This window comes from Papilio polytes, unplaced genomic scaffold, assembly GCF_000836215.1.
Source record: "Papilio polytes unplaced genomic scaffold, Ppol_1.0 DF823731.1, whole genome shotgun sequence".
NCBI lineage: Eukaryota > Metazoa > Arthropoda > Insecta > Lepidoptera > Papilionidae > Papilio > Papilio polytes.
Window position 1 is genome coordinate 390,915 of NW_013525473.1, and position 24,396 is coordinate 415,310.

Below are 24,396 nucleotides of genomic sequence, written 5' to 3' on the forward strand. Positions count from 1 at the left end.
GTGTAAGGTAATTATTTTTTTTTTTATAGCAACATTTGTTACCCACAATGTAAACGTCTATGTTAATATTTGTTGTTTCCTAAATTTATAAAGAAATTAGTCGTTAAGAATATGTTGTGTTCAATGCATGGATGAGTTATTATTATAAGTTATTTTGGTATGCTTGAGTAAGTTACATGTTTTCGGAAGATCCCACAGATATAAAAATGTTATACATATAAAAGGTTATAAAAACAATAGTTAACGTCTTTAATTAAAGCTTCCGATCTATGTTTTATTACTTCGGTAATTTATTTTGTAATTTGTGTGTACATAAAATAAGAATTTACTGCTTATTAAAAACTAGTAAACTTTCACCAGAACTGAGCTTTTACGACTAACACGATCGTAAAATATCTCCTTAATATTTACAGTATTCCTTAAATGTGTCTTTGTTATGGTTCTTTAGTGTCGTTCCTGCATACTTCGAGTTTAGAGTTTCCTAATCTATACGTATAATAAAATTGGAGTGTGTTTGTAATATGAAAAGAAATATTCCAGATTTCGGAAAGATGTATTTGCGTTGCTGACAATAAATGTCACATTTTAATGTTTTTTGTTTGTCTGTCCGCAAGTCGAGTTTATTTGTAATCTCCTATACGGCAAGACCGATTTCGACGGGACTTCCACTGAAGGGTAGCTGACATGGACAGGCATATTATAGGCTACTTTACTCGTCGGAAGATAGCTGGTAGAAGGTAGATGCACGCGGGAACGATGACCTTTTTTAAAAAAAAATCCACTCTAACCAAGTTTGCGGGCGACAGCTCGTATTCAAACTGAAGTAAGTTACGGACAAAATTCAACACACCACGATCTTCCAATACTGCTATTGCCGTTGCTTAGAATATAGATAAAGTTCTGCTTATTGAATTTTTTAGATACTAAAAAGAAATTAAGTAAAGCAAACTCTCTATAGAGAAACAATGATAATTTGGTAAATTTAAACTAAAATTTTAGGCTAGCGGTTTGACAGTCTCTATATCTTTATCTAGCAATATTTTTTAATTTTTTTGTCTAGTTAGATTTTTCATTAGAATTAGGTTTTATTGGATTATCTATTTTAAACGGTGTAGAGCAATAAAACGCACATTAAGTCTTGGATTTATTTATTTAGAATCCACGTCTGTAGAACTGTTAACTTACAAATAATGTTGATTTAAAAAAAATATAAATATGGCTACAAAAAGTACAGTCGTTGAAACATGACTAACACAAACAAAAGAAAGAAGTTGTTTTATACAACGTAAATTACAATCACATAAATGAAATTCAAATAAAATCTTCGAAATATCAAATGTTTTTCGTTGGATGAACGATTCACCGATTCTATGAATTTAATCGGTCCAATAGGAAAAAACCCCATTGTACCGATTAATCGGTAAACCGATCGGCCAAACGGGCAACACCCGGGAAATATCCAACGGTAAAAGTCTACCTGAGCTTTAGAAACATAGGTATAAATAAATTATTTTCAACATCAATATTAATAAAGAATTAATTATTGAATATACAATAATTGTCAAAAGAAACATGTTCTATCTACAATATACAAGTAACAAATATTTATCTATATACATTTAGTAGTTCGGACTAGTTCACGATCGTAGTCAAAAAGTGTCATTAATAAATTTTAATACATATCTTACAAAAGTGAACTCTACTGAATGTAGGCCCGCCTAATTAATATCCCAAATGCTGCGTACAATTTACTACTCACAAGTCACCGTAGAATCCCATTGCCGGACTGAAATCTTATCTTTGTTTAGTTAATGGAAAGTAATGATAAGCCCTCAGCAGTCGAATTCTACGGATATAATCATGTACAGTTAACGGCTACAGTGCAATCTAAATCATTACATTTAATATCTCAGTTTTAAAATTTACAATAAAAAGTGCAAAGTAGCAAAGAACTAAGGCATCAAGAACTGCAACTATAAATTAATTGTGCATAGAAATTTTAGTCTATGTCTAACATCAAAGCGAACAAAGACGTCTCGACTCTGGTACTAAAGTTAAAATGGCAAATAAATGCAAATTTATCGCTAATGCTAGTTTCACACGAAGGTAGGTTTATTGATATTGCTTGCACGCATCACCGACACAAAGTACAGTTAAGTACGTGTGCGTTCAGTACTACAAATTCGTACTGCCTGTCCGTGCCGTCGTGTAAAACTAGCATTATATTGGGAATATTTGGGTGAAATTGAATTTCACAAACCTACACCTACAACTAGACTGTACATGCGGCATGCCGCATAAAGCTCTCTTAAAAAAATTACACAAAGAATTAACATATATAATAATTAACCTATCTATTTAAATTATATACAATTATTGCTATCGAAAGTGCGCTTTTAACGCTTCAATTTTCTATAATCAATTGGCTTATTGCCTTTTATTTCATGTATGCAAAGTATCACTTAAAACTTACATATTATTCAAACGTACAGAAGCGATCATAATTTTGTTAATTTGATATTTTAATTACAAAGGTATTTGATTTTGAAAAATTGAATAAATTCATGTTAAACATTATTTTTAATATACAATTTTAAAATTAACACTTTATAATACTATTAAATCTGAACAGTTTGTCATATTTTTGCATTAAACTTTTGAAAACAGTCATTACAAAATAAAACCACTTTTAAAAGATTTTTGTCGTCAAAAAAGACAATGATAGCTTAAATTACGTTCCAAGGAAGCTTTAGTAACAAGATCGTATTTTAGAGTTGTCATTTTGTTAAAAACAAGCTGTTTTTTTAGACATTTACAAGACTGAATTGAAAGTATTGTAGGTTAAAATGTTTAAAGCTGATCGGAATAATATTCAGTCTTATTTGTAAATTAACGCAGTCGTCTTGTCGGTCTGTCCATGATTTTATAATGAATTTCTAAAAAGAATTTAAAAACGCTTTAAGCAAAACGAGTTCTAGATAGAATTACTGAAATTTTTATTGGTCTATACCGAGGTCATTGACATGCAAATTTTTTCAAATTGTACATGTTTACGCAGTATAACCTTGGCAGCGATAGTCAGTCTATTGCTGTTCCATTTCTTTAAAAATAATACGCCAAAGAATTATTAAACTATTTTTTTACTATTCAAAATATTTCACATTCTTAGGTAAAAGTGCGATTTAGTTTGGTTTTATAACTGTAAAAAATGTCGTTTTATTTTGTGATTTAGGACGACAATACAGACTGTCTAGATAAAAAATATAACAAAATTATTATTTCAGTTAAAAATTAAAGCTTACGCTTAACATTAAAGGCAGTGTTTGTTCTATTAATACGTACGGGATGAATTTGCAACATTATTTTATTGAAGCAATTAATTTTAATTATATATTTTCAGACCATTTCTCATAAATGACTTATATTTATCTATAACTTTTCAATTACATCAAATGATTTTTTTCCAAAGAGAAGTATGCATTCGATGGTTTATAAAAGTTTAATTTGTGCCACAGAAGTAATGTAATACTAGAAGGTAGATTTTATAATAACGCTACTTCTCCTTAGCGAAAAAAATTACCAACTGGAAATTACCGATTTTTCATCATGTTGTATCGTGTGCGGATGGGGGCGAAGGTTCGGGCTCGGGGCGGGGCGGTGCGGCGGGCGGCAACGCGGACAATGCGCGCGCCCGCGCCAGCGTCTACGCAAGCGCGGGCGCGGCGGGCCGAGCTCAAGTGCGGTGCGGATGCGCAGAGCTCAGCGACGAGCTGCTGACTCCGGAGTCACTGCTCTTCTCCGACGCGCACGGCTCGCCGCCCGCCACAAACTTCACCACGCTCAGCTTATGGTCGGTCTCGCAGGTATCATCCCTGGCTCCGCCGGGTAGCCCGCCGCCGCGAACCACGGATCTTTCAACACCGGATCCAGGGTAGCGCTCAATCCTGTCACACTCCGCCTCGTCCGGCTGCCGGCGCCGGATGGAGCGTTTCGCCTGGGGCGCCGGCTCCGGCGGCCGGTGCGAGGGCTCGTCCACTCTGTGCACCAGAGGCGATGTCCTCACCCGCACGCCACCCACCCCAACGCTCGCCTCGTAGCAGCCCGAATCGCGCGGGAACTGCCTGCGCCCAAATGGCGAGTCCCCGCCCTCGGAGCTGGACCCACCGCCTTCGCCTTCTCCGTCGGCTTCGCCACCTGGTTATGCATGTACAATTCTTATATAATCCACCAGAATAACTAACCTATAAAATAGTAAGTTCGAATATAGTATTTATTAAGAGACTCACATTCAAGCTGGTGCAGCAGTTGCACGGCGGCGAGGATGCGCGTGCGGTGCTCGGGCGTCATGATGCCGAGGTAGTCCAAGTCCGATGGCTCGATTTCTTTAAATAGCTCAATATCTTCGTAACCATTTCTGGCAAAAGCCAATGCGTATTCCGGCAAGTCTATCCTTTTGAGTAATTCATCAACTGTCCTCGGTCGCGTCTCCCAGAGTCTTTCGCGACTTTTGCACCATTTCGATGTCCTAGACCTCATAGTATCTCTGTCGGAGAGCACTTCCACATTGGCAAATTTGAAGTTCCCCACTTTGTTATTCAAAATGCCTCGCCAAATACCTGAAGCGTTCATATTGATCACCTCGATGATTTCACCTTTCTGTTGAAGAAACGTTTTCATTAATATAAAAACACATTTCTTGATAGTACGCAGGAGTAACCATTAATTTATCTTACCTTGTATCGCAGAGCGTCTTTCTCATAAATATTGGGCACGTAATCGACGAGCGCCCGCGCTCTGCACAGCATTTGCGGTACCAGTAAGCTCCGCCCGGCCGGACTTAATTCTATGTTTTCTTCTGCCGAGAGAGATGAGTGATTACTACCGGCGCGAACCAATGCCTGAGTGCCTGAACATAAATATTTGCACGTTGAGCGAGTCGAGTCGAACACGGCCCTATATTTACTTTAAAATACCGAATACCTGCAGACACAGCACGGTGACTGTATAACAAGTTTAGAATCAAAAATTAACATAGCGGACTGGTCTTAGACACATAAGACGTACAAGATACAGAAGCTGTAAGTAAAAATATTGGGGCGATTTGGTACAAAGAAAGGAAAGACAAATTATTTACAAACGTTTATATTAACACTGACAAATAAGTCAATAAATCCACTCACTACTGCCTGATCCGCTGGGAAGACTTTCAAAGGAACTATTAGAGCATGGAAAGGCTTGGTCACCGCTCGTCCGTCTATCAATAGTATCCGGGCCTCTCTCTTGCCTTAATCTTGATATTTTCCGTTGAACATCTTGCCTGAGACCTCTCACTTTGCCCGCTAAATTTGATACACCTTCGCACTCATCAGCAGACTGTAATATTATAAATACAAAATATAATCGGTGTCGCAAAGAAAACAACATAATTCTGATAGCCTTTTATTTCGCTAAAGTTACCTTATGCACCGTGGCTATATGCTGAGAGTCCGTTTCACTTTCTTGATCCTCATAATCGGATGAAGCAGGTGATAAAGGATCGATGCCTATCCGGTATCCCGACATCTGTCTGTAACCTCTTCTGTTGTCCCTTTCCGAACGACTTGATTCTAACGAAATTCCAGATAATCGCGAACCAATCGATTGGATGTCAGATGCGGCGTAATCCCCGCTTTCACGATCCCTCGCAGTATGTAGAGGGATGACCGTAGTCGGATAGGGACCGCTTTGTGGAATTATTAATCCACGTCGAGGGGTTCTCGCTAAACTGATGTCGCCGGCGCTTCTCAGCGATATGACGCCTTCACCTCTAGATTCGTTCCTTAGATTAAGTGTGAAGCAAACTCGGCCGTTTTGGAAAGAGGCAGCGGGTGCTCCAGCGCCCATGAGAAAGTCTTCGGGGTCGCTTTCGTAGGGTGGCTCGTCGTACCAATGCCCCCGGCCGGACAGGCCTCGAGCCTCGTCGTCGTACATATATGTGTCGTCTGTGAACGAGTACTCAATGTAACACTCGAATGTATCATGGAGTAATTAATTGTGCAAATAAAAATTATACGTGCAAACAAAATAGCGTAAAAAGTTTACCGTACGATGCCCCTTCCACAACATGGCGGTTTCACTTACAACACTGCAGGTCAAGCTGTGTACGAACATCGTAAAGCCGTGCGTGCTCGATGCAACATATTTTAAAACAACATGCATTCAGCATTTTCTCGCAACGAAAATATCTTGATGGATGAAGATGAGTTCACGAAACGGTATTTTTTAATCGTTTCATCGCTTGAAAGCGATTCAATCGTTTGTTTTTATTTTGTTTCACATTTTTTAATTAAGTAAATCATAAAAGTGTAATGAATGATGCACATCGAAAGCATTTCTTAAGTCATAAACGAACGACAAATCAATGACAATTGTAAGCATTCCGCAGAATTTCACAAAAATTATTAAAACAACGTGCAGGCAACATGCTCCAATTAAAAGTTTGATTTACACAAATTCATTTTGATGAGTTAACTATTACTTTTCATCTTTCAAATTTAACGAGTAAGTTATGAGGTTAATAGTGTCCATTTACAATTAACTATTAATTATTATTTCCCAGTTTTACATTAATTAGGAAACGTTAAATTAATATATTGATCAAATTAGTGACGCGTTTAATGCTTCATTGCACTGATTCGTTTTAAAAAAATCCAATTTTAAACAAAAAGCTGCTCTATGTTAAAGAAATTTTTCATAAAAATAAACATTTACAACATTTATAGCCCAAATAGCATGATAAAATGTATGCGAATTGCGTAAAAATAACAACGAGGCTTAGAAATAAATAGAAACTCACCTCCGAAAGGACCCCGTACTCCATCTCTTCCCATGTTCATTAGGCCATGTCGAATGTCCCTCAAAATCTACAAAAAAATAAACAAATTATATTCACTTGGTTTCAGGAAGAAAAACTGAATGTTGAAAATTATGAAAACAATGTATAAACATTGTTGACGTTTAAAAAGAGGTATTGCTATTTTTGTAATTTAGAAAAACAGTTGGACTACCCTCAACTTTTAAATTGGTCCATTTCAAGCAGGATTTTTAGAAAATCATCGCTTTTGTAAACAATTAGATTAAGCACCATTGAAAGAAAATGAATATTTTTTTATTTTATGATTAAACTTATTTATTATTTATTTTGGCTTTATTTAATTTTCAAAAAGGTTAAGTAGTGCAACATTACCGAAGCGTTGCAAAGGAACAAGTTTCGAAACTTTTTACCAACTATAGGCACTGGTACATCTTAAAGCATTCGCGTACGCGATAATAAATTTTCAAAAGCGGCAATAAAACGACCACTTTTACGTAAGTAGAAAAGTATTGAACATTAAGTTAATTTATGCACGTTTGTTTCCGAGACGGCTCTGGAAGTACACGGCGAGGGATTTTCGTTTCATTTAAGGAAATAAGGTAGCGTACTGTTGAATACTCTAAGCTTTTTGTAAAAAAGGCCAATTATAATGGTGTTTTAACATCTTAATTAAATTCTTATTTAATAGTCTTCCAAAGCGGAAATTGAGACAGGAAATCTTGTGCCTTTTTTTTATATTTACTTTGCTATGTTACAAATGTTTTTTAAATATCTGGCCGAAAAGAAATTGAACGCCTTAATAGACAAACAAGGCAATAATGGCGCAGTTGCAGCAATTCTTTTGGTTTTTTCAAGACAAAATTCTAGAGATAAACCATAATAATTTTATTTTACGCTACCATTAAAAATGTGTACTAAATTTGAGTGATATCGTGTTAAAATTGAATAACAACTGAGACGAAATTTTCGACAAAGGGAAAGTGTAGGGTAAAACCGTGGTGAATATTGATTCCGTGCAAGAATCAATGACCCGACTGAGTCGGTCCCAAATTTTTAATAACCCGCATTAGGAAACGATTCGTGCGGGGAATGGTTGATTGCGGTCATAAAATTTCAATATTCTATATCCCAGAGTATTCGAAGGCTCATAGTTTTACGATCGAAATGCGCCCGCCAAAGGGCTTCCGAAGTTTCGTAGGGAAGCGATACAACTGTTCGTAATAGGCTTAGCTCGAGATTAGAGTGCTATTAGCCTTTGGGTCGATTCGCACGTCCAAAGCGTGCCCGACGCAAGATTATCACTGCCGTCTATATCACGCGTCCTTCATATAACTTTGTTTTCGACATTCCAATCATAAATTATGTGTTACACAGTTGCGAGTGCGACATAACTTATCAGTATTATGTTGAGGATAAACGAATTCAATCAAACATTATTTACAAGTTACTGGGTATTACGCTCCGTGTATACTTTTTGTTTTTATTCTGCAAGAAGGGATTTATAGTCGATAATAAATTAAATCAACAGCTTTGTCCCGACAGATAAAGGGTGTGAATACTCAGAACTAACTGAATAGTCCAACTGTTCAGTTAAAACTGTCAGAATAGAGCGTATAGCTAAGATTAAGACACTTGGATTTTTTTTTGGGAATACACAAAATATTATTTATGAAATAAAACAGTTTATAAGTAAGCAAGTACAAAAAATTACCTCTTCCTGTTCTCTCGCCAGTTTGTCTTTCTTCTTCATAGCTTCCTGAACCTTCAGCTGCAACAAACAAAGGCTCATTTGTTATTTATAATTACCACGAGAACGGCTCTGATTTTTTTTAAATACATTTGCGAATCGTTCGCTCCGGAGATGTTTACGTAACTTTTATGAAGCATATTAATTATTCTTTCCCTACGGAAACAATGTGGGGATTTTGCAAAGATATAAATCGCAAATTCGACTAGTTTAAACACAAGATCATTTTATTTTCTTTCGTGGAATTTTTTCATGCACATGAAGAAACTTAAAAACAAAATTTACGGTAAAATTTGGTTTTACTAACAATAAAATTGTTGGAAGCGTAGTAAAATATCGAAGAGATATATATAAAAAAAATTATATGTCAATTTAAAAGTAAATCAATTAAAAAACACATTTTGGAAACATGCATTAATTGGAACGTGCAAATTCGTGCTAAATGAATAATTTGTGCATGCGTGGAATAAAATTTAAAAATAAAAATAGTTCACTATCTAATATTTCAATAAAACAACTTTATACATATATCTGAAACAACAACAGTGTTAATTAAATCAATTTAGAACCACCTCCTAATTTTTGAGCATTCCGAAAAAACTTCAAGCCAAAAACATTGATAATTTGGTAAAATTTTGAATTTTGACACCGTCATAACTCTGCTGGCAAAACTTTGAAGTTATAAATAAAACGAATTACAAAGATTATTCTACTATCACATTTTAATAATAAATCATGACAACATTTTAAAAGCGTAAAGCGAAACGTTTTTTTAATAAAAAGCAAATTATTACCCATTTTGTAAATATAAATCTAGTATCTATATGAATTTATAGCGACTTAATAATCGAATCTAAACGCTTTAACTATAAGCAGATATTCAATGTACTCAGTTACACATAATCCCTTGTAATCGAATTATTTATAACATAGCATTTTGCCATTCAGAGCATAACAGTTATTTTCCTGCTGAAGACAATGTTTGTGTCGTACATTAACTTAGAAAATCACAATATAAAGAAACATTTATGTATTTAAAAACTTTCAAATAGTTACAAATTTTAAAGAAGCGATTTGATTTCTTTTAGTAATTTTCAACGCTGCTATAAGCAAAAACATTTTATCACACTTGTTCTATGAAAATTTTTGATAGCTTCTAAAAGCGTTAACTCTAATCGAATTATAATTATCTATTTTAATAAATGTTACTAATCCAAAAACCTTACGACACAAACAGTCTATCACAGTCAGGAAAATGTTTTCGCTCACCCTATGTATAGTCTCTTCAAAGGTGTTTGGTTGGGCGGCGTTCATTTGAAAAAAGCGGAGGCGGTCATAGTCCCTGGGGTCAACCATGGACCTCAAGGCCGTGTCGGGTCCGGGCCCAAGGCCCAGCCCACTCTGTAGCACGCTGTCCGGGGTGTCGACCTGAGGGAAAGTTTACACACATATTGTAATTTATAGCGGTGCTATCCATGATCTTTGAACTCCGGCGTTTTATTACCTTTTTTATTCTTTGACTACATACTGCCGTGACTCTGAGAGACGCGTAGAAATAGATTAACGCTCCTACGCTCGGTTGAATTACTGATAAACGTAGAAATTTGTAGTCTAATTGCAAAACAACTTACAATACATTAAACAAATGTATTTTTCATAAAAAGTTTGAAATTCCTTGTCTCAGCGATTGAGTCATTCATCAAACGTAATTTATTATTCATTTTTCTCAACAACTATCGCGGCGAGGAACGCTGACTCTGTTAACTGAGTCTTTGAAGTTTTTCACAAATCACGCTGCCTTATATTCGACATGATAAATTGATGTTAGACGAGTATGAACTTCATATTCTACTTAAAAGAAGATGAATAGAAAAATAGCTTGAAGAACTAATAAATAAAATTTCTTCTAGGATAGGATAAAATAATAATTGAAATATTAACAGAGCTCAAGTATACAATCATATTAGTTTTTTTTATAACATAAGGTGGCGAACGAGCTAAAATTAGGCCTTCGGCACCACACTCATCAGACAAAAAGCGGAACTGCTTCCATTTTACGCCTGTTTTCCGTGTGGTCGTGGTATTACACCAGGCGAGCCGGCCCATTAGTGCGACGATGTTAAACCTGGCTCTACCACTGTTAGTATACTTCGAAACAATATGCAGCTACCTTTTTTCATAAGTATCTGGAGTAAAAGTTGTATAGAAACTTCAAAACAGATGCAATCTTGAAAAGAAAATCGTAAAATTATAACAATTCCATTTAATGAACTGTAAATCTAAAGAAATCTACATCACAATGGTCCGATATACGAAGAAATCAATTAATCATTTGAGGGACAAAGCTCGCCCATTAACTTTGCACTTGATAAGGGAATAATGCGTTCCCAACAATAGCCGTTTCTATATTACCAAGTTAACTAAGGAAATTTTATGGTACCTTATTCATATACAGTGTCATATCAAAGGAAATGTTTCAATGATTATCTTTTTTCGTCGACAGCTTTTCATTTCCTTTATCATATCTGCGAAGCCCTTTTCGTTGATCCCTAATAATTCTCGGAAAAGGTTTTTCATTAAAGTCTTTGAGTTACATGTGTCTACATTCTTTAATCTTAAACAGACGAGAGCTAATTATGACGTCAGAAAGTTAGATTTATTTCTTTTGTATGTGTATTTAGATTATATGTATTTAGATTCTTGAAATAAGATTGTGATGGAGACTGAGAGAGACAGAGATAAAGAGTAAGAAAAAGAGCGAAAGAGACGAAGAAACAGAAGAAAACATTTTTCTATAGTAGAACGGTTCTTCGCAACTTACAAATAAAACACGGTGCATTGATGATGGGATGTAATTGAGAATTAACAATTCATTTCCAAGCAATTTCTTGTTGCAACAAGCTGGAAATTGTATTATAAAAAATAATTCTTGTTTGCAACTTGAAGCGTTGCAATCAAGTACTTACGGAGCTCAAGTACCCGTAATAACAATCAACAGCGGAATGAAATAATGAAGTGTTTTCAACGTACTCATTGAAATAGGTCATGTGAATTGTAATTCTAAAAAAATGCACTAATAAATTTCATATGAAGAATATTTGAAAATCAATTAGTTCAAGTTTTTCAGTCACTGGTTCTATTAAATAATATTATGAAAATTCCTACTATTACGTATGAATTTTATGAATACGACATATTATATTTTTAACAGTTAAAAACCTCATTGATACAAAATTCCTTGGAACGTAGTGGAATTGCGATAGGGTGTGATTTTAAAAAATCATACTCTAAAACAGAAATGTAAATAAAGTTTCGCCTCGCCAACCCACAACGAAAGTAATCTGTGTCAAAAGCATTGCTTTGAAAATATTACCACAGTAAACGTGATAAATGCGCCGAGAGGAATAACTTTCGTGGTTGCAAAACTTTAATATCGCCTTCATTTTCTTGAACTAGATTCGCTTTATTACATCGTAAAATATCTGCGCATAGTTTACATCGAATCGTGGAAACAATGCTTTAACTTCGAATGTTTACATCATACATTGAAACGTGCAGATCGCCAGAATAAATGACATCGTAAAACATTCATCGGAAACATAGAATCTAACTACTAAGTAACGGAACAGAATACGTTCACAAATTCGAACGAGCAATCGATCGAATCGATACAAGATGTTTGGAATTTACGATATTCTAAACGTTAGCAAAAGCCACCGTATTGTTCCAATATAAAGTTTTATTGCCGATATCGAGAATCTACAAAACCATAATAGTGTAATAGTATCGGTATAATATCCCACAAGAAGACGTTAATGTCGTGTCGTGGGGCGGCGGGGTGGCGGGACGGCGGGGCAGCAGGGAAGGATGCCAATAGAGAATTCAACACAGATACCATGAAACAAATACTTTTAAATCAGCGAATGATACTACAAGCATTCTTGTTCTCGATGCATCGAGTATTTATGTTCAGGGCGACAAATATATTAGATGTTTAAATACAGAAAGAAGATTTAGTAGCCATGAAAATTATACCAATTAGATCCACATTTGTCGCATATTTTATTTCATTTGCAAATTTTCAAAAAAAAGTTGATTTCTGAGCACGAACATATAAACCTTCTTAAAGCGCTTATCCCCTAATCGGGTAGACACGACTCCGGTAGTCGAAAAAAAGCAACTTCTGACAGAACTAATCCTAAGTGCAAGTTGGCCGATAAGGATTATACGGAGCGCCCTAATGGCCTTTATCCGTTCGCTCAACAAACGGTCATAACTCAGGGCCCGTCGCCTTGGCTCAACCGACTTAACTTTGGCAGCCGTCATTTCTCAAAAGGCACGCGCTGACGTACCCCCTCTCCCTTCGGAGATTAATAAATATATAGGTGGACGTGGAAAAATGTAGCACTTAATTCGGTCAAGATGAGTTGCGTATCTTAAGAGAAAGCGTCTCGTCTACTTACATTTTTCTTATTTCAAATTACATACTCGTAGCACGTAGACGTTTTTCATCGGAATATTGTTGTCTACAGTAGACAGCAGAACATTATTAAAGGTTACAAAATGGTTGTTTAAAATAATATTTCTTTAATTTACTGTAATACTGGAGGTAACTACAAGAATACAGTATGAATACATTTCCCAATTCGAGTTGACAAACGTATTCTTAAGGTATTTTCAAATCGATTATAATATTTACGCGAAGCATTGAAGCTAAAATTTGTAGATATAGTCCACGAACTTTTTAAAATGTTTTTATAAACTTCTACTTTACGAAATGTAACAGTAAAAAAATGCTATATTAACTCTAAAATCTATTTAATGCGATTATAATAATGATTTTAACAATAATGCTAAATCATTTTAACGTGACTAAACGGATGTTCGTAGAATTGACAACAATGCATTATAAAGTTTGGTACGACAATGTGCATCATAATTTTCATTACACGCATTTGTGGCCGCGCCCGCTCCACGCAGTTTCATACGGGTTGCGACGCGTCATACTAATTGCTGGGAGTGCATGTCAAAGAAGGACCGGCGTCGCCGGATCTACATAATGGCGAATGGGGGTAGCAAAAAGGAATGTATGGAAAAAAATACGAGGAAGCCAGACGCCGCTAGCGGGCGACGTACTCTAAGATTCGGTTACACACCGTTGTTCCCCGTAATGAGAAATCGCGTTTCGTCTGCCTACACTTATGTGTCACCCCTTTTTTTTAACTGTATAGTCGAAATTTTTGTATTTTTTTCATGTCTAGCATATCAAAGGACTTCAATTACATTGTTTTAATGATGATAAAAGCTGATGTTTTGAAGAGATCTGCTTGTTACGAATGTTACCTGAAAAATTACCTCCTTGAACTTGCGATGCTGCGCTTATGATTAGTTATTAGGTACTTGAATTCGGACATCAAATTCAGATAGTCTTTTAATTTCGTGGTAAGGTAAATCTCTTAAGGGTCGATAAAAAAGAGAGCACAATAACTGTGTGTACATTAATTACAGTACAAATAAAAACTTGATACAATTCTCATAACAGCTAACACACCGTGCTTGAATTAGTGCCTCACTCACTTAATTACCACACTTAAATCTAAATCTAAACTAATCGTGCTTTACGAGTCAGTTTAAAACCATGCGTATCACCTATTCCTATCGGAAAAAGACAAAATTAGTCTAAGTCAAAGTATAATAAGGTTTCCTATTACTTCTATTAAATCATAATTCTATACAATGCAGGGTTCCCTAAATTTATTTAGTTCTGTACAAAAACACAATAGTTAGTTGTATCGTCGTGACATAAAAATGATTTCCACTGGCCACGCGCGACTGTTGCTAGAAACAAGATACCGTGTAGTCGCACATAGCCAGAATTACAAAGCTAGCCGAAGTAGAAATTGGGTCTAACACACGCTATTGTCGTACATTTTACTTACCCTCTGAGGAGGAAGTCCTACTTGTCTCGGGCTGTGCGAGTGTTTCGGCGAACAGGAGCCATGCTTCTCTTTCCTGTGGGACTTCAAACCTCGAAGGAGACGGGAAAATGTGGTCACCTTTTTCTTTGCAGTGCCGAGACAATTGTCTACGGAAAAGAAAACTAACATAAGGTAATGAGGAATGTTTATGGTAAAATTGTGTTTTTGTCTAAATTAAAAATATAAAATGTTTACAAATTCAAAAACTTCTATGAAAATACTGTTTAGGTGCCGATAGAAAAACTTTCCGCTTCAGTAATTAAGACGTTACGTCTATACCGCCCGTAGTTTTCGCATCGCATGGCATGTTAGTTATAATTTTATGATTAACTTTCAACAATAACGAGCACCAATGCTAGGATTAAAACGATTATGGCTCTATGTTTAGAGTTGGTCACGTATTCTAATGTTTTATTATAGGTCACTTTAATGGCGTTAACAATAACGTTTTTAAATACCTATCGGTATTTGCATGTTGTATATTAAGCAATTATTATTTTTCTAAATATATTTCTAATACTATTCCTGCATTATTTTCAATTACATGTTTTAATAAATACACTCTTCAAAAGTTCCAATTGCGGTGTTAAATTTGATTCGTTTATGTATTAAATATCAAAATTTGCAATCTGCAAGTTTAAATTTTAATTACTTACCACTGGGAGGGAATTCATAAAAATACGCCGACCGCGGACTGAGGCAACTGAAACAAAATTGAATAATTAACATAGTCCATTACAATAATAAAGTATTCATCGATTGGGGTCCGAGTAATTATTTCGGAAGTATTTGCTGTGTTACTTGCACTGATGTATCTCAGGGGAAATATTCACAACAGGATTGCATTAAGCTCGACAAATATTTGTTAAATTGTATTGACTTCTCTACAAGAGATAATGTAAAACTTTTGACTTTTAAGAGACAGGATATGTCAAGCGCGTGTATCATATAAAAATGATCATATATATTAACTTGATTGTGTGCTTGTAAATTGATGACACTACACTACAAATTTACCTTTACCTCGCGAATTTATTTATAACAACGGCAGCGTTCTGCCTAGTCCGTTTCTTTATAGTCAAAGGTTGAAACGAACATGCGGAATTCGTCGATGACGAGTAAATGGGAAATTAATAGCCATCGGCATTAACAATACCCGTTAATAATGATTGTAGACGGAATGAGTATCATTTAATGAGAGTGTAAATTAGTAAAGGGTTCGAATTGATATTTCTGCGAGTGAACGACTTAATTGTAGCTAATTTAAATTCATGTTTCTTTGATGTATAATTATTTAAAATCATTATATAATTTTAATCGTAACAGGGAGATTAACTTAAATAATTAAATTAGAATTAGAAGGAAAAAATGAGGCCTAAAGCGCCTTAACTGTATTACTAATAGCAGTTCATTGCCGAATTACTAGTACTTTTAAAACATATACTTTTATACTATTTGATTAAAAGATATCATTAGATTTGGATTGGATCTTTAAATTAGATATGTCTATAACTTACGACATAAGAACAATTTATTACAAATAATAATTGTATTGTTAACTATTTTCTAAATCTGTTGTTGATTTCACAGACATTTACATTCGAGTTCTTAATAAAGTAAGAGTGAAGATGTCAATTATGTCGAGTGGATTCAAATACCTGGTAGCGCTGTTAGAGAATTACGAGCATAATCGAAGAAAAAAGCAGAGGTAAGTAATCTTATTGCTAGCAAACCCAATAAAACATACTACAGTCATTATAATAGAACGATTTCTTCGTATATATAATTATGCATAAAGAAAATTCTCTTGTATAATACGTTTTAAATGTTGTTGTTTGTATAATGTATACAGATTTCTTAGTAAAATGTAGCTAAGTATAGTGAATTATTTTAAAAAATAAAATCCGAGATACATCCCAATAGGAACAATTAGACGAAAAGTTGTTCTAGCAACAAACACAAAAAAACCATCCAATCGTAAACAAAACTTACAAATGAGAAAGAAAAAGTTAATCAACTCCATTCCATTGAGGAAAACAAACATAGAAATAAATTAAATAGCTGGTCACTTCGCAAGATAAGATCTACAATTAAGTGGTGCATTAGTACGGGGCTCTAATGACAAAGTTTGGTTTACAGTCCAGCCAGGGGCAAGTCCACAAAGAGTAATAAATCAACAGACCGGTATCATATCGGCGGCATGCAACACTGCGGACGCAATGAATATTGATTTTGGGACCAATTTGCTTCGACGAATATAAATTTACTAAGAACGTCATGTTACGGATATGTATCGTAAATCACCAATAAGAAAACAACCGGCCGGCATACAATGTTCAGAAGATAATTAGGTTAAAGAATGATTAAAATCACAATATCTTTAGTATGAAAGACGCATAGATTTACATTAACATGTTGAATGCAAAACCAGCTCTAAAACCCCTGGCGAATAAGAAATGTATATACAGGATGTGTTACACCTGGTAACGTAGGAACCGAAAAAACAAAAAACTACCATTTTAAATGTGTTAACTAATAGACTTAGAATTTATTATCAAACAGTTCTTAACAGAGAAAAATATCCTAAGAAAGAATACTTTCTGATCTATATAATCGTTTAATTTAAACGCACAGATAAAATAATTACATGTGTGACTTTTCCAATACAATAAAGTTTCATTGCGTAAAACCTATTAATAAATTATTGTAAATTCATAATCAGTGCATCGAACTACTAACATATTTCGATAAAACAAAATCGAATCTAATATGAAAATTGTAGCTTTAATTTAAAAACTGAAATATGATTTAAATTAACTGTTCATATGTGAATACGTTTAGTTGCATTTGGTTCATTTCTCTGCGGTCGGTACTAGACCAGTAATATCGTAGCTTGTTAGATTCCAGTCGAGGCTGTTAATTGACCAACCAGGAGATACTTCGAATTTAATATGTCGCAATACTGCGACCGAACAATTGTTCCGCCCATTGACTTACTGGCTTATTAAATTTAAATTGTTCTCCGAGGTCTCAGTGTGACTTAAGACCAGTTTTGTTAAATGTTTTACTTTGTATACCTATTTGTTATTATAAATTATAAATTGGATGCGCATTCCTTGATTTAACGAAAGAAGAAAATTGGAGAATATCAGTACAAGACAAAAGAAATCTTGGTGTAAAAAGTGACATGACTGACCTGACACAAAACTTCCTATTATAGTTTCACAGCTTATTTGACCCGTCAACAATAACTTTCTTTAACAAGTAAGCTATAAGTAGCTAATTCAAGATTAACTTGGACATGAGGCCCTTAATTTAACCTTCACTTGTATTTAATTAAGTCGAACTAACACGTAAAACTTTTGTTTACAACCACTGTTTACATAAATATTCGTCAGTAGAATTCGTTAGTGGCAACGAGCGTTTAGTCTTATTAATTCAATGAAATACAATTTGTGTAATTTCCATGAACATTTACATACGTGTGGGTTCGTTAGAGTTGAAGTTTTGATGCCTCAACGTCTAACGATAAAATAGTTGACTACGTACTGGTTTGTTGCTATCTACTGAATACTAAACGAATACAATTTACTGAACAAACTATTGTAAATTATAGTATATGTTTACATATATAAATTTAACTGTTTCAGGCAACATGATGGACTAATATAACGTGCTTTAAATTCAAAAACATAATGAATTTCAAAAGTAATTTAATTAAACTAGTCCGACGTTTTATTTATTTCTCACCTACATTATCTTGTAAAACAAGTATAAACATTTCGCTCAGTGAGTTACGTTGTTTAAATTAACGTGTTTCAATAATGAAGCGCGATAAAATAAAACAGCCATTAAGCCTGTCTCTAAATCGCTCGCCAAAATACCAATTTAAATGTTAAACGGCAGTGTAAATAATACTAAAGTCTGGAGCACGCTATCGAGAACCTTTTTACGAGGTAATTCATTAGGCGAACTAGGAGTAGCTCTGCGAGGACCTAATTAGCATCGGACGACGTGCGTGGGCGACCGACACTCGACTCGATGTTAACAAATTTATGAAGATAACGCTAATAAAAAGTCTGTTAGACAAGATGGATTGATGTATTTTGATGATAAAGGTATCGACAAAGGTTAAGTATGGTTATTAATTTGAACTTTCTTTTTAACGATTGCAGCGTAATGAATGGAACCTCAGCATTAAAAATTATGCAATCAAAACTGTAAATGTGTAGCGAGCTTAAGATCGCATTGACAATTATTAGGTAAACCGTTCAATATTTCGTTTTAGAATTTATTTATTTAATACCAGTGTCTTCAGTAATTTAGCCCTTTATATATTGTAAGTTAAATTATAGTCGCTGTAACCAATCCGGCGATACTATCACTGTTAGCGAGGAATTTAGATGAATTCCTTCTCGTTTCGAAATCTGTACACGTTCTGTTGCAACTGTTCGTAGATTTTCGCATTCTATTGCCTTTGTTCCAGTTAGAGATAACGATTTGTTTTTCACTTTTTACGATCGCAGCGGTTTAGATTTAGAACATGGAATGTTTTTGAAATTACCACTATGACAGAAATAAATACAATTATAAAAAAATGATTACAAAATAAAGTGAATTGTACGTGAGAACAGTTTTACGTGTATTTGAAACTGGTTTTATTGACCAGGATAAAAGAGTATCTTTGTATTTTTTACAAATAAACTTTTAAATATACACATTTGTAATCCAAAAACTTGTACAATTTCAATATTGTGTATTGAAGTAAGATATTATAAGAAACTAGATACAATTTCGCAATAAAATCTAAACTTGCATAACAGTACACGTTGAAGTGAGAGCTGATAAAGTGCATTCCGTAACCGCGGTTGTCTGGCCCGTGCCAAGTGAGTTACAACTATCCTCGTCCCGGCCGCTTCTGTCGCCAATCGAATGTCTGATTTCAATTTAGATTAAGGTTTAAACATGCACCGTAAAAGCTTATCTAACGAGTACACCTGTTAAAGTCGAAATAATTTACGACCGCGCCCCCTAGCATAGTCGTTAGCCTCGCGAATGAATCGAAGCCGGATCGCTTGACTTTAACAGAATATAGACGTAATTCTTCTCAAGTATAATCACGCATTATACGGCAGAGCTCATACGAAGAATTTATGGTTATTGGTTTTGGTGAAATAGAAACGATCATGAAGCGAAGAGGGCTTAGTATAAAACAAAATTAAATTGCATAAAATCAAATAAGCGCTTTAGTTTAAACCTTTATTACAACTCTTGTTATTTAATTTTATGTTCATTAAATAGACTATTAATTAACTAAATATGTGTATGAGTGAAAATTATTTAAACTTGTTAAACACTATAGTCCTTTGTTTTCGTTTAATAAATACGATCGTTTTAAAACTGAGTTATTTTATTTTATATCATTGAGGAAAATACCCATGTATATCCTAGTAGGGGCAAGAACGGATTACGGACTAGTAATGACTAAGAACTATAAATTGTCTTACCTTTGGTAATTATGTTGTTGATTGTGTATAAGGGGCTGGTTAGGCTGTGCCAGTAGCAACTGTTTCTGCTGCTGTTGTCGCTGCAGCATATGCTTCCCAAAGACACCGTAACCGAAGCCGTAGATCTCGTCCTCCTCTTTGTCGGTAAGGCAGCTTGAAGGCTATAAAAAATACATGTATTAAAATCTAACTGTAGTTCCCGACTTCTTCCCCATGTAATAAAAAATAATAAAAAAATATACCTATGTTACTCACAGATAAATTACCTTTCTAACGGTTACAGAATTGTATTGGCATTGTATGCATCAATCAAATGAAAATTTGATTACCAATACACACGATGTACGAAAAACCAAAAATATAAGCTATTCCAAAATTCTATTTTGGATCAAAACGTTTTATAACAACCGCTATAAATCTGAATCAAGAGCTACGCAAAAAATACGTGAACCAGAAAAACTCTCAGAAATCCCAATTGAGATATTTCAACATAAAATTGACAACATACAGCATTTTTTTTAATAAAATAACTGCATTTATCACAACGAATAAGAAAATATTAAAAGCCTTCCACTACATAAGCTTAAAACTATTAATAAAACACGACGAAGTGGTGACGTCACGTCAGATAATCATCACAGAGTTTATTCCAGAATTTGAATTAAGAAGGTTTTGTTTTTTATTAGTTTAAAGTTTTAAATGGGCAGTGGCCGGAGACTCGATACAAAGCTCAGAATGGAGCGATGGAGGCGACCCACTAGACGCCCTTTACCTATTACGGGGAATTCGGTTACTAAGGACTAACGAATGGTTAAATGTAGCTGGGAAACCGGTCATAAGTCGTCATATAAGAATGAATGATAAATAAATTCAGAGTTCGTGTATACTCGCGTGATACATTAGATTTGAACATTTTCATCACCGCAATTATCAGCAAGTGGCATAATAATCAAGATTTATCGTCACTCGTAAGACGCTGCGATGTACCGCCAACGATTAATTCTCTCGTAACATTACACATTGCAGATTTGTAGTACATAACTTCAAGTGGAATTGAGCTATAAACATAAATCTAACAAATAATTTAAGCTCATAACAAGCGAGACATTACTCATGGTAATTTACAATTAAGTTTACGCGGTCCAAATGGTAATGACTACTTTGGACAGAATGGCCGTTACTGTTATATATTTGTAATTTAGTTAATGGACTGCAAAGCTTATTATGTAGAACAAACAAAACAATATACCTACACCAAAGACATTTAAGAAATATATAGACTAAAATATATAGACATAGGGAACAATTTTTTTTTCATCGGTAACTTCTTTGAAAGGTACAATATTAGTTGTCAAGTTTAGTGTCTCCTCATATCCTTGTATTGACATGTCATAAAATATTTTATAAAATTATTCTAATTAAAGCTCTATCTTTTGTTATAAAATAATCTAAACAGTGTCACAAAATAAAACGAGAACATTTAAATATTACTTAATGACACCTATTGGCAATTAATTTTAATAAAATTTATTATTTTGACATGTGGTTTTGAGGCTCTATCAATAGATAGCATTAGACCATGTAAAAAATGTCTCAAGTGAAGTGTCAACTATGCTTCCTCTATATATATTTTAATCTCTTTGATCTACACAGTATGAAATTCCTAATCGTATAGTAAAAACTACTTGCAATTGTAGAAATTCACTCATGCGCAACAGGGCATGAATCCACTTCTATTGGTAAAGTATAAAATTGTTAACATTCTTACCGAATATTTTCCAGGCACATAAATCGGTTGTGAATGAGATGTGGTGAGATTGGTCAGTGCGAGAGAACCAGGGCTGGCTGATGGTGGTGTCTGGGGTGTGCCTGGTCCGCCGAGCACCCGCATCCGTGGAGACATCTCCTCCCATTCATGTCTTCGTAACTCCTCAAGGTGGTCGAGTACGTCTCCGTAATGCGTTGAGAACAGATCCGCATATCGAGATGCAAGACCTTCCAAGTACCCTCGGTCTCCATCCTGTTGACAAATTAATAAGTTAGCAACGGCTATTCAAATCTTATTATTATAGTTTGTTAATTTGAAAAACTTTTGCTATCTTAAGTCTGCGTACCCCATTTCTTTTCTTCGTCCCTGTTAAAAAATAATTCTTCCGCAGTACGAGTGTGCATGAAAATTTGTTTTTTAACGACTTACGAAGTTTGTACAAACGAGGCAAATTAACGCAGTGGAGAGAGCAAACAGTAATTAAATAGTACCTAAAAACCTATTTGTCTGAGTTGCTTTCCTTCCGAGTAATTTCCGTCGAACGAAAAAAAAAAGAAATAGATATTAAGGAAGGTAATTAAAATCTGCAAGTCTGAATTATGGAGGAGATTTAAAATTAGGGATGTTTGGCAGAACGCAATTAGGGTTTTTGGGTCTTATAATAGGGTCACTTTGATTGTAGAAGGGTATTTAATGGGAGCGATGTGCCCGCGGATGGTTGAATTTTTAGAGAACATTTATTTAACGATTACTTTTTATTTGAAAACAATGCACATATTTAACGAATGATTAAGAATAGTACAGTACTGATAGCTGTAACTGCAATATTTTATAAATCACAATTTATTGATAATAACATACCACAAGTAAACACTGAGCTTAAATTTTTAAAACATAAATTCTTAAAGTTAATCCGCCTTGAAATCATGGAACAAAAATAAACAAATGAGAAATAATCTCGCTGTAAACGAACTCTTTCATTAAGACTTGGAAACCAAAGACATGGTCCCCGGGCTAAATAATTCCCTACTTCCCCTGTGTAAACACGGCGGGCTCGCCTTTCGGTCCACAGGCCATTCTGCATCGTTCTTTCATGCTTTTTTATAAACGCCTTGTTTTAATATCCTTCTCTTTAACCAACGATGTAAAATGACGCCTCATATTCAAACGCATTATGTAAGTACGATTTAAAAACAGACAAACGGAAAACGTGATTAGCTTTCATCAAAATAAGAAAAAATCGATTGCCAGACTATAGGTTAATTGGATCAAGTTTAGATAAACATTCAAATTATTAATTTAAGTGAAAAAGATACACCCTGTTAGACAGCAATCTTCGTCGTCTCACACGCGATTTACAAATGCATTTAAAACATTCTAGCATGTAGATCTCACACGCTGTAATTGAATCGAAGGAGAAGGATTTTTTTACGCATATTGATGAATTAATTAAGATCTTACTTCTCCGCTTTTAACCACTTTTACAAAAACATGCAATAACTAAACCGAGTAAGAAGATTTTGCAATGACTAATAATGGGATTGTTCACTTCTAACGACAACAAATTTGACATTTACATATAATAGAAGCGTAAAATATATTTAGAATAATTCAATTTAGAATGAATGATTGATAGGTTGGTCAGGAATTGAAATAAAAAACCGTGGAGAATCACAATCTGTATTATTCCTGTCAAATCAAAAAAGCATCAGGGGCTCACCATCCGAGAGTCGCACTTAGAATTCTACCAGCGGGTGCGCGTCGAGTCAAAGATGGCCCCAAGGTTTATTTCCATTTTTAAATGAGAGCGGCTGAGAGCTTTGTCGGCTCTGAGTTTGTGCTCAGCGTTTTAAGTGGATTAAATCGCTCCACGCTCGTAAAACCGACAAGTGCTCCGGCTAAGAATTAAAGTAACCGTTCGACTTTTGCATGAGAAGCGGGCCCCCGGTTAGCACTCCGCGCATTCGACGCGCGCCTGTCGGTCGGTTTGTTTATTTTTTCTGGGGAAATGGTCGTCGAATCACATCTTGGCCCGCCGCCGCAGCCGCTTTGTGAATACTCAATGAAAGAAATTCATTAGCGCTATCTTTCAATAGCCCTCCGCTTTCGGGGATAAACTTTTTGTTCTTCAGGAAAGGCTTAAGCTAAAACTCGTTGCTAAGAAACGATTGTGTTCTCCGTTTGACAATTACGATTCACGCGTGAGCGCTGCGATAAAGTTGTCTCGTCAAAGTTTCAATTCAAACAAATGGTTTCGCAAGCATTTTGCGATATAAAATATTACATATACAATTAAATCGTTGCTTTATTTACTTTTAAAATTAAACTGATGCAAAAATTTATAACGAAAAATTTATGACAATATTTCGTACATGTATTTCGAATACGACAAGTCGTGACAAACATAAGATTCACTCCCCCTTATTCCCAAATGAAAGCAAAAGAAACGCTGAGGTTAACTTAAGATATATTTAAAACATGTCCCAACGAGAAACTAAGTCAAAGAACAACAATAAGAGAAAACAATGATCTATGGTGGTTGG

At 34.8% G+C, this 24,396-nt stretch overlaps 1 protein-coding gene across 4 annotated transcripts; it reads right to left on the minus strand.

Moving 5' to 3' along the window:
• Positions 1 to 1,131: 1,131 nt before the first annotated feature.
• On the minus strand, positions 1,132 to 22,134 carry LOC106103649. Of its 4 annotated transcripts, none has more exons than XM_013283454.1 (12): positions 21,854 to 22,134; positions 20,086 to 20,246; positions 15,235 to 15,281; positions 14,540 to 14,700; positions 9,870 to 10,028; positions 8,565 to 8,621; positions 6,836 to 6,902; positions 5,458 to 5,981; positions 5,181 to 5,373; positions 4,734 to 4,906; positions 4,287 to 4,656; positions 1,132 to 4,194 (listed from the first exon to the last, which is right to left on the minus strand). In XM_013283454.1, exons 1-12 carry the CDS (start codon positions 21,986 to 21,988, stop codon positions 3,734 to 3,736), a joined length of 2,508 nt encoding a protein of 835 aa, XP_013138908.1. In that variant the 5' UTR covers positions 21,989 to 22,134; the 3' UTR covers positions 1,132 to 3,733. The 4 variants fall into 4 exon arrangements, with proteins under 4 accessions (XP_013138908.1, XP_013138905.1, XP_013138907.1 ...); XM_013283451.1 differs by having other exon boundaries at positions 4,734 to 4,855; positions 21,854 to 22,112; XM_013283455.1 differs by having other exon boundaries at positions 4,122 to 4,214; positions 21,854 to 22,112.
• Between the last annotated feature and the right edge of the window lie 2,262 nt (positions 22,135 to 24,396).

Coding starts and splice junctions, on each gene's coding strand:
- LOC106103649 (XM_013283454.1), bottom strand. CDS start 21,988: ATGTCTCCACGGATGCGGGTGCTCGGCGGACCAGGCACACCCCAGACA. Junction 20,247..21,853: donor ATGTGCCTGGAAAATATTCG/GTAAGAATGTTA, acceptor TATTTTTTATAG/CCTTCAAGCTGCCTTACCGA. Junction 4,657..4,733: donor AAGACGCTCTGCGATACAAG/GTAAGATAAATT, acceptor TTTCTTCAACAG/AAAGGTGAAATCATCGAGGT.